This window comes from Aureococcus anophagefferens, assembly GCF_000186865.1.
Source record: "Aureococcus anophagefferens unplaced genomic scaffold AURANscaffold_18, whole genome shotgun sequence".
NCBI classification, from domain to species: Eukaryota; class Pelagophyceae; order Pelagomonadales; family Pelagomonadaceae; genus Aureococcus; species Aureococcus anophagefferens.
In genome coordinates this window covers 320,680-331,053 of record NW_008705578.1, presented here as the reverse complement: position 1 = coordinate 331,053, position 10,374 = coordinate 320,680, and the positions used below count along the sequence as shown (strand labels likewise).

At 72.5% G+C, this 10,374-nt stretch overlaps 3 protein-coding genes across 3 annotated transcripts in view; 1 reads left to right on the top strand and 2 right to left on the bottom strand.

Moving 5' to 3' along the window:
* The window catches only part of AURANDRAFT_65933 (hypothetical protein), a gene marked incomplete at both ends in the record, with an annotated part of 12,226 nt that extends 8,063 nt beyond the window's left edge, over window positions 1–4,163 (bottom strand). The window contains one exon of the mRNA XM_009040983.1: window positions 1,358–4,163. Coding sequence (XP_009039231.1) covers window positions 1,358–4,163 — 2,806 coding nt within the window. The remainder of the gene's footprint in view (window positions 1–1,357) is intronic.
* Window positions 4,164–4,742: 579 nt separating this feature from the next.
* On the top strand, window positions 4,743–5,088 carry AURANDRAFT_17839 (hypothetical protein; the record flags this gene model as incomplete). Its single annotated transcript, XM_009041068.1, has 2 exons — window positions 4,743–4,862; window positions 4,972–5,088. Coding segments are annotated over 2 exons (237 nt in total), but the record flags the coding sequence as incomplete, so codon positions are not given.
* Window positions 5,089–5,516: 428 nt separating this feature from the next.
* AURANDRAFT_15199 (hypothetical protein) lies at window positions 5,517–6,020 on the bottom strand (the record flags this gene model as incomplete). Its single annotated transcript, XM_009040982.1, has 1 exon — window positions 5,517–6,020. A coding segment is annotated over one exon (504 nt), but the record flags the coding sequence as incomplete, so codon positions are not given.
* Between the last annotated feature and the right edge of the window lie 4,354 nt (window positions 6,021–10,374).

Here is a 10,374-nt window from a genome sequence, read left to right as displayed (position 1 = left end):
CCGGACGCGACGCGAGGCCGGAGCAGACGCGAGGAGGCGGCCGTCGACGGGAGCGACGTCGACGGCCTCGAAGGCGCCGGCGCAGGCGTCGAGCGCGCGGCGCACGTCGGCGGCGGCGACGGCGCCGGCGCAGCGCCCGCGCAGCAGCAGAAGAAGGGCGCCGGGCAGGAGCACCGCGGACGCGGCGCGAGGCCGGAGCAGACGCGAGGAGGCGGCCGTCGACGGGAGCGACGTCGACGGCCTCGAAGGCGCCGGCGCAGGCGGACCGCGCGGCGCACGTCGTCGGCGGCGACGGCGCCGGCGCAGCGCCGGCGCAGCAGCAGAAGAAGGGCGCCGGGCAGAGCAGGTGGAGCAGGAGAGCCGTCGTCGGCGTCGACGGCGCGAGGCCGTCGACGGGAGCGGGGACGTCGACGGCCTCGAAGGCGCCGGCGCAGGCGGAGCGCGCGGCGCGCGTCGTCGGCGGCGACGGCGCCGGCGCAGCGCCGGCGCAGCAGCAGAAGAAGGGCGCCGGGCAGGAGCACCGCGGACGCGGCGCGAGGCCGGAGCAGACGCGAGGAGGCGGCCGTCGACGGGAGCGACGTCGACGGCCTCGAAGGCGCCGGCGCAGGCGGACCGCGCGGCGCACGTCGTCGGCGGCGACGGCGCCGGCGCAGCGCCGGCGCAGCAGCAGAAGAAGGGCGCCGGGCAGAGCAGGTGGAGCAGGAGAGCCGTCGTCGGCGTCGACGGCGCGAGGCCGTCGACGGGAGCGGGGACGTCGACGGCCTCGAAGGCGCCGGCGCAGGCGGAGCGCGCGGCGCGCGTCGTCGGCGGCGACGGCGCCGGCGCAGCGCCGGCGCAGCAGCAGAAGAAGGGCGCCGGGCAGGAGCACCGGACGCGACGCGAGGCCGGAGCAGACGCGAGGAGGCGGCCGTCGACGGGAGCGACGTCGACGGCCTCGAAGGCGCCGGCGCAGGCGTCGAGCGCGCGGCGCACGTCGGCGGCGGCGGGCGCCGAGCGCCGGCGCAGCAGCAGAAGAAGGGCGCCGGGCAGGAGCACCGCGGACGCGGCGCGAGGCCGGAGCAGACGCGAGGAGGCGGCCGTCGACGGGAGCGACGTCGACGGCCTCGAAGGCGCCGGCGGCGCAGGCGTCGAGCGTCGCGCGCACGTCGGCGGCGTCGGGCGCCGAGCGCCGGCGCAGCAGCAGAAGAAGGGCGCCGGGCAGGAGCACCGCGGACGCGGCGCGAGGCCGGAGCAGACGCGAGGAGGCGGCCGTCGACGGGAGCGACGTCGACGGCCTCGAAGGCGCCGGCGTCAGCCAGCGCCGAGCGCGCCTAATCTTCGCCGCGGACGCGCGGAATCGTCTCAAAACAAACATGACAATTGCCGCAGGTGTCCGGGTTGGTGTCGTTCATCTCGAACTCGATTCGCGCCGCCTCCTCGGGCGTGAACGCGACATTCCGTCGGACGAGGCCACACATGCCATTGCCTCCGGAAGAGTCCTGGTACTTGAACTTCTCCGTCTCCTTCCTGTGAGCGCACTCAAACCCCTCGACATTGTCCGCAGTACATAGCAACGAGCAGTAGCGGCAGCGGGAGCCGATCTTCATCTCGTTGACGTACTCCATGCGTTCGACGCGGTTCGCTTTCATCGTTTTGTATCTCTCCTCGGTCAGATGTTCCCCAGCTTCTTCTTTACGTTTTGATTCTGCTCGGAGGTTGAGGATGTTTTTCATCGTGTTGCAAACTTTGCAGCGCCCGACGCAGTTCTCGACGACGTCGTCGACGCCCGCGCCCACCGTCGCGTGCTTCGCCGAAGGATTGACCTTGCGGCGCTTCTTCTTGCCGTCTCTCGTCACGAATTCGCGCGTCTGCTTGGACGCCTCGTCCTCGTGGTCCGGCGAAAGCGCCCGCATGCCCACCGCGTCGAAAAACCACGTCTTGCCCGTGACGTCGTTTTTACACCAAGGCCCGACGCAGTGAGTGTTCAGGAACAGCTCGTTCGTCGTCGCCTTGTAGACGGCTTTTCCGACGTCGCGCGCCTTCGTTGTCTTCTCCACCTGCCGCTGCGAGCACAGGGTGCAGCTCTTCCGGCGCAGCGCGTCGACCGCCGCGCGTTCCGCCTCGCCGTCGCGGCCGAGCGCGATCGCCTCCTGGTACTTCATCGCCGCGACGCGCATCATCTCGACCCGTGCTTCCCCCACTCTCCAGCAAAAATCATAATACGGCAGCGACGAGCCATCATTTTCACATGAATCAGCCTCGCACTCGAAAAAGAGGGTAGTGATGTCGTCATCATAATCGGCGAGCACCGCCTCCCTCTCCGCGGACAGCCGCATGAGCTCGGCCGCCTTCCGCTGCTCCCACTCGTCCTCCGTCATGTCCCGCCGCGTCTCCTTCCCAGACCTCTTCTTCTTCGTCTCCTTGCCCTTCTCCTTCGCCTTCTCCTTCTCCTCCTCGGCTTTGGCGCGCAGTGTCGACCTCAACCGCAGCGACCACCACTGGCTCTTGAGGGCCGGTATCAGCCGCCCCCCGTAGCCCCCCGACTTCATGAAGCCGCACTCGGCCTGGATCTTCCGCCAGGACCCGACGCCGTGCTCCGCGACGCCCTCGACGAGCCGCCGCGTCTCGTCGTCGGTCCAGGGCGCCAGCCGCCGCACCTCCCGCTGATCGAGCCGTTGCCATTTCGAGTATAGGTCATCACCCGTCCGCCCCTCGTCGTCCCCCGACGCGAGGAAGCCGAAATTTTTGCGGATCGCGCCCCAGGACCCGACGCCGTGGGCCGCGACGCCCTCGACGAGCCGCCGCGTCTCGTCGTCGGTCCAGCGCCGATATTCCCGCGCGACCTTGGGCAGCTTGGCCTTCTCCAATTTTTGCCATTTTGCTTTCATAAGCGCAGTCGTCCGCCCCTCGTAGTCCCCCGACGCGAGGAAGCCGAAATCTTTGCGGATCACGCCCCAGGACCCGACGCCGTGGGCCTCGACGCCGTCCTTCAACCGCTGCGTCTCGTCGTCGGTCCAGCGCCGCGTCGCCTGCCGCTGCTTCTTCGCCGCGGGCGGCTCGGCGTCGTCGTCCTGGGCCGCGGGGTCGTGCTTCCAGTCGTCCTCGTCCGGGTAGAAGGACACGGGCTCGTCCCACCAGCCGGCGTGGCGGTCGCGGCCGTGGACGTAGCGCTCGCCGGTCGCGGCCCACGTCGAGACGATGCACCGGTAGTAGCCGCCGCGCACGGACCCGTCGCGAAAGTTGTCCCAGCGCACGAGGAGCGCGTCGCCGTCCTCGGGCGGCCGGCGCGCCGAGCAGGCCTGGCCCTTCGTCCCGCCGAGCGTCGCGGCCTTGGGCGGCGCGACGCCGCCCGCGTCGTCGTCGCGGCCGGAGCCGGCGCAGCGGCCGTCGCCGCGGCCGGAGCCGTCGCAGAGGGCGTCGCTGCAGCCGGCGTCGCCGCAGCCGCTGTCGAACGGGCGGCCGAAGGCGCCGGGACGGCTGAGGTCGCGCGAGCCGCCGTCGTCAATTCCACCGGGCGCGCCGGCGCGCTCCGGGCCCTGGGGCGGCGGCGGGGAATCGCCGTTCGTCACGTCGCGGCAGGCGCGGCGGCCCCCGGCCCGCCGCAGCCCGGCGCCGGGCCGCCGGGCCCCGGCGACGACCGACGACGGCGGGCCGCCGAGCTTCGCGCCGTCATTCTTCTCGCGGAGGCCTGAAAGCCGCCCCCGCACCTTCTCCGCTTGGGAGGCCGACTCCCGCCCCCACCGCGACTTCTCGTCCTCCTCGAGGCGCTCCTGCGCGAGGCGCTTCTGCTCGACGCGGTCCTCGCGATCGCGCTTCGCGCTGCGCCGCGACTGCCGCTCGACGGGCGGCAGCTTCGGCGCGTCCTCGCGGTCTGCGGACCGCTGGGCTCGCGAGGGCCGCGCGGCTGCGGGCCCGCGGGCCGCGCGGCGCGTTTCCGGCGCCGCGGGCGCCGGGGGCACGGCCGCCGCCGCCCGGGGCGCCGCGCCCGCCGCCGCCGTCTGCTTCTGCTTCTTCGTCCGCTCGTCAGATTCGCGCCGGCGTTTCGTCGCCTCCTCGACGTCGTCCGCCTTGCGCTTCGCCGCCTCCCGCGCCTCCAGTTCTCCTAGTCGTTGTTTCAGTGCATGCCGCTGTTCGTCGAGCGCCGCCAATTGCATGCGCGCAGCTTCGACGGAATCGGCCGCCATCATATAACAGCTTTTTACTTCGCTGCTTGGCTGGATATTGCAGCTTGGTTGGAAGTTTTCGCGCGTGCCGCAGCGGCGGGGACGCGAGGCCGTGGGCGCGCAGCGCCTCGTAGCATCGCGAGCCGGTCTTCCTCCGACCGGAGAGCCGCGGCGGCGCCGGAGCCGTCGGGCGCGGCGGCGACGGCGCACGCCCTGTCGAGGCACGCGGCCGCGAGGGTCGACGGTCACGACGGTCGACGTCGGTCGTCCGAGTCCGAGTCGCGTCTTCTGACGCGCCGCCGCAGCGCCGCGGATCACGCAGCTCCAGCGCCCTCCGCGGTCGCTGCGACTGCATCGCCCGCGCGCGCCCCTACCTGTACACCGGCGCGGGGAGGCGTGCGGGGCCTCTAGATCTCCGGCGACGCCTCCGGTGGCGCTCGATCGCGAGGCCGCTGGCCGGGGTGAGGCTCGCCGTGGTGCCAGCAGCTTTTGGGCGAGGTGCTGCGAGCTGTCGTCGGGCGCGTCGTCGAGCGCCTTACCGGTCCCGGTGTGCGTCCCGGCGCGGTCCTCGGCACCATGGCGCAGCGCCCGTCGAGCATCGACGAGTTCGCGACGAAGGTCAAGGAGCTCTACGCCAGCGACCCCGCGAAGGTGCGATTCGTGCTCAAATACAAGCACCACGAGGGCACCATGACCCTGCGCGCAACGAACGACGAGCTGGTGCGTGCGTCCCCGCCCCGCCCCCGCGCGCGCCGCGCCGCGCGCGCGAAGGCGAGCGCCGCCGAGCGACCCGCGCGGACGTTCTCGACGGCGAAACCCCCGCGCGCAGTGGCTCATCTACAAGACGGACCAGGCCGCCGAGTTCCGACGACTCGAGGCGCTCCAGCTCTGGCTCATGGCCGCCATGTGCGGCAGCGACGTCGAGGCGCTCACCGCCGAGTCCGAGGCGCAGGCGGCCGCCGAGGCCGAGGCGGCGGCGCAGCGACGAGACGGCGGGAAAAAACGCAAAGGCAAGAAGAGGTAGGCTTTTTTGGCCGCGGCGGCGGGCCGCCCTCTCGCGATGGACCGCGCCTTTCGTAACGGGACTCGGTTCGACGTGCGATCGGGTCGCGCGGCGGGGCGCCCCTTCGGCGACGCGGCGCGTAGGGGGAACGTTTGCCGGTCCGAGCGACGGCGTCGCTGCACACGTGATCTAAGAAGGGGAGAAGCGGCGCGGTAGCGGCGTCGTCGCGCCCCGGGCGGGACCGCGTCCCGCGTCCCGGGGCGGTCATTGCGGCCGCGCGCGCGCGCGCGCTACAGGACCTGGCGGAGGATCTTCTCGAACTCGTCGGGGTCGACGGCGCCGCTGAAGCCGATGGGCTGCTTGTCCTCGGCGCCGTGGACGATGAAGAAGGGCACGCCCTGGACGCCGCGCGCGCTCGCCTGCGCGCACTCGCGGTTGACGCCGTCGCGCGCCGCCCGCGTGTCCGCGACCGCGCGGAAGCCGGCCGTGTCGAGGCCCGCGTCGCCGGCGATGCGGCAGAGCGTCTCGAGGTCCGAGATGTTCTCGCCCCGCTCGTAGACGGCCTCGAAGAGGCGCTCCTTGAGCTCGTGCTCCTTCTCGTGCGGCGCGAACATCATCAGCTGGTGCGCGCGCATCGTGTGCGGCCACGTCTGCCAGTTCGCGAAGGGCGCGCCGACGGCGCGGCCCTTGGCCCGCAGCGAGCGCGTCCAGCCGTCGCCGCCCCAGCGCCGCCGGTTGTACGCCTTGTAGTCCTCGCCGCTCGGCTGCGTGTTCGGGTCGATCATGAACGGGTGCCAGCAGACCTCGCTCGACGCCGTCGCGGGGAGCCGCTGCAGGGCCAGGTCGAGATTCTTCTTCCCGACCCAGCACCAGGGTCACGCCTACGACGGAGGTCGGTGTCTAAAGCGTCGCGGTTTCGGTTGTCTCCTCCGGTTTCGCACCATGTCGCTGTAGACCTCCACGGTCAATTTCGTGCCCTTTGCGACGGCCGCGCTCATGTTCGCAGCGCGAAGTCTTCGCAGAGCCACGCCAAGTGCTCGTTGCCGCGCGAAGTCTTCGCAGAGCCACGCGCCAGCCTCTCACGAGCTCCCAGTACTTCGCAGAGCGGCCTCAGCCTCTCGGTGTTGAGGGCAACAACACTGCAAGGTGAAGCTAGCTTAGATCGGACTACCCTTCCCGCTTTCGTTTCCTCGGCGCCTCTCGCGGAGCGCCCCCACGAGCAAGCGCGCGTCGCCCGCGGCGACGCAGACGACGAGGGCGGCCGCGGCCGCCGCGAGCGCGAGGGCGTAGATCCGGAGCGCGAGGCCGCCGCCTTTCGAATATCCGAGCGCGCACAGCGCCGAGAGGCAAAAGGGGAAGGTGAGCGCGGCCCACTTCGGCTCGAAGTGGTCGAAGATCGCGCGCCTTCGCCGCCACGCCGCGAGGACGGCGACCGCGAGCCCGACCGTCGACGCCGCGAAAAGCGCGTGCCCCAGCGCCGCGTCGGCGCGTCCCCCGAAGACGGCGCCGCCCGCGCGCCGCATGGCGCCGAAGGCGAGGCCGGGCATGGAGAACGGCGCCTGGAGGATGAACGCCGTCGCGTCGTTCGCGACCGCGTCGTCCCGCGCGACGCGGAGCGTCGCCGCGGGCGCGAGGAGCACCGCGCCCGCGCAGGCCAGGATCCAGGACGAGAGGATCAACCAATGCTTCGGCCCGAGCGCGAAAGCCCCGGCGATGCACGTCGCGCCGCTGCCCACGCAGGGCGGCGCCCAGTACGGCTCGGGCGCGGCGCCCGCCGCGGCGCACGCGGCGAGGAAGGCGCCGAGGAGGCCGAGCTGGAGCACCGCGCAGGCGTAGAGCGCCGGCGCGGCGCCGGCCGTCGCGCGCCCCAGCGCGAGGACGAGCGCCATCTCGTAGACCGCGTAGGCGAACGCGACGCGCGGCGCCGCGAGCTCGTCCCGGAGCGCGCGGCCGCCGCGCAGCGCCGCCCGGGCCGCGATCGCGAGGAGCAGCGCGCACGCGCCGGCGAGGGCGCAGACGACGACGGGTGCGACGCCGACGGTCTCCTCGACGATGGCCGCGAGGCCGCAGAGGCCCAACGCGAGGCCCGCGGCGGGCGGCAGAGGCATGGCCCGCAGCAGCGACGCCGCCAGCGCCTCGTCGTTGGCCTCGACGATCGCTGCGGCACTCATCGGCGTCGTGCTCTCATCGTCGGCCTCGACGATCGCTGCGGCACTCATCGGCGTCGTGGTTTCGGATGTTCCAGGTTGCTGCACATCGTGCTGGCCAAAACAAGCGCAAAATGCACCACCAGCTACGGCTGCGAATGAGCCGTCGTTGAACAAGCACATCTTCGAAGCAATGCTGCAGTAATCCGTAGCTAAGAGACGGTCTCTCGTGCGAGCATTTCAGCGGCCGATGGTGGAATCTCCACCTTAGAGGGCCCCGCGCTCCTCGAATATGCAGCGACGTGCAACGATCCCAGTGGCTTTGAGGTCCGCAAACATGTGGGTGAGGCACATGAAAAGACGCGACATCCGGACGATTGCGAGGCGACGCAAACGGGCAGCCCCAGGGGGTGGAATGAGGCGCGGCAGCTTCCCCCGACCCGATTTTCGGTCCCCTTCGAGTCACAGAGCGTCGGGAATCGTTCGTCATGGGGGCGACCAGATGCCCTCGCGGCAGCTCTTCGGCTCGAGTGGATTTGATCGAGATCACCTCACCGCCTCCGGGAGGCGTGCGGCGCCGCGGGTGACACGGTGCTCACCGCGCAATGCATGAGGCGTTTGGTGTGACCACACCCGGACAGTCCCCTCGGGAGAGACATCCCAGGGGGTGTTTCTTCGAAGTTGGTCACACCAAACGCCCCCTGGAACTAAGTTGGGCCCCTCGTCGGTCGCCCCCCACCGTTAACGGCCGTTCTCGTCATCCACGGGCTGCCCCGACGCGAACTAAGTTGCTCGCCTTCGACCGATGGTCTTTCCCGAGCGACTCGCAGCCGGGCCCAAGGCGCGACATGGTCCACAGACCGAGCGCCGCGCCAAGTCCTGGAACCGCTGCATCGCGCGTCCGAGCCCGGAGCCAGGCAAAGCCGTGACGTCAAAACTGCACGGCTTCGCTGCTCTTTGAACCGGTTAACTTTAGCTTAGCCGGCAGTGGCTCGTTTCCGGAAAGGTGCGTTCAACTACCTTACAAGAGACATCTAATTCAACATACCCTAAAAGCCAAATTTCCCTTCCCCATCCTCCACCCGCGGGCCGAAGAGGCTCCGGACGCTGTTCACGACGGAGCGCCCGCCCTTCTTCGGCGCCTCCCGGGGCGCGTCCTCGCACCGCTCCGCGTCGAGCGCGAGCGCGGGGCTGCTCGGCAGGGGCCGGCCGATGGTCAGCAGGACGGCCTTGGCGTCGTCGCCGTCGCCGAAGGAGAGCAGGCACTGGCGCGGCGGGCTCGACGCCTTGCGCTCCGCGCGGACGAGGAACGAGATGCTCCGCGAATCGAACGGATCGCGCCCGAAGCCATAGAACGTCGGCGTCGCCTCCGAAAACAGGGCGTCGCGGACGGCGACGAGGTGCGTCGCCCAGGTCGTCTTGTTGAACGAGACGTACCCCTGGATCCGGCGGGGGCTCGAGAAGACGAAGGATTCGTCGAGGAGGTCCGACCGGTCGACGCCGTGCCAGAGGGACACGAGCAGCTCGCGCGACCGCGCGACGAGGAGCGGGTCGGGCTCCTCGCGATCGTCGATGAAGATGGCGTGATTGCTCAGGGAATCGCGCCGCGCCTGCTTCAGGACCTCCATGTCGGGCTGCCCCAGGGGCTCCGCCCCGTCGCCGGGCGCGACGCCGGGCCGCGCGAACGGCGCGAGGCTGAGCGCGTCCGCGACGGCGAGCACGCAGCAGACGAGCCGCGCGAGGATCATGGTCCCGCGGCACCGTGCGCTCCTGGATGTCCACTCCTCCAGGCTTCGCTCTGCCACTTTCGCCGGCTGCGCGCGTCAGTTTGTTTGAAACGCGAGTTGTTTCATCCCGGACTTCATCGTCGACCTCTGGGCAGCCCAAAAGGCCATGGCCCTCTCCATGCTTCGGCCCTCAAAAGGCCCAAGGGACAGGGCCCTTGCCGGCGCTCCACGTCGCCCCGCGCCGTCGCCCGCGCGCCGCCGCCCGCCATCCCCGATCCACGACTCCACAGCCCCGCCCCGCGCTTCCGGGACCCCCCGCCCCGCCACCGCGCGACTGCGCGTCGTCGCCGCCGCCGCGCCGCCCCGCCGGCCCCGCGCGCCGCCGCCCGCCGGCCCATGGCGCTGCCCGCGTCGCGCCCCGCGCCCCTCGGCCCGCCGCGCAGTCCCCGGTCGCGCCCGGCGCGCGCCCCCAAGGCGGCGGCGAGCTGGGGCTCGGCCGCGTCGCGCGCGCTCGCGCGAGCGTCGGCGTCGGCGTCGGCGCGCGTCCACCGCGCGTCGGACCCCACGGCGGCGGCGTCGCTCGTGCGCTTCGACCGCGGCGTGCCGCCGCTCCGGCGCCACACGCACGCCGTGCTGCCGCTGGCGCCGCCCCGGGACCGCGTCGCGGGCGCGCTCGCCGCGGCGCCGCGCCGCTTCGGCGCGCGCGGCCGCGAGAGCGTCTCGCCGGGCGACGACGCCCAGCTGCGGCTCCTCCAGGAGATGCACGACGAGCTGACGCGGTCGGCCTCCGGCGCCGCGAGAGCCGGGCCCCGCCCCGCGCGAAGCCCCCCTCCCGAAACGCAGGCAGGGCTTCGGGCTGCGGCTCCTGCTCGAGACGACCCAGCGCCTCGAGGGCCGCGTCGGCGCCGTCGAGGCGAGCTCCTGCGGCGGGTCCGTGTCGAGCGGCGTCCTGTCGCTGTCGTCCGCGCGGCCGCCGAGCGAGCCCGCGGCGTCTTCGGCGACGGACGCGCGCGGGGACACGTCCGACGACGACGACGACGGGCCGCCGGAGGAGCCCGTGGCCAAGCCGCCGCCGCTCCGGCGGGGCGCGCCGGCCCTCGCGCTCGGTGCGCCGCGCGGGGCCGGGGTTTCGCCCGCCGAGGGCTCGCCCGAGCCGCGGCGCTGGGCGAGCTCCCGGGGCCGCCTCGAGCGCGTCGGCCGCCGGCGGGGCACGGTCTTCGGCGGCGGCGCGGGCCGGAGCCGGCGGCCGACGGTCTTCGGCGGCGCGGCGGCGCGCTTCTGGGAGCGGCGCCGCGCGACGGCCGTGCGGCCCTGCGAGCTCGACGAGGCCGTCGCCGCGCACGAGGCGTCCGGCG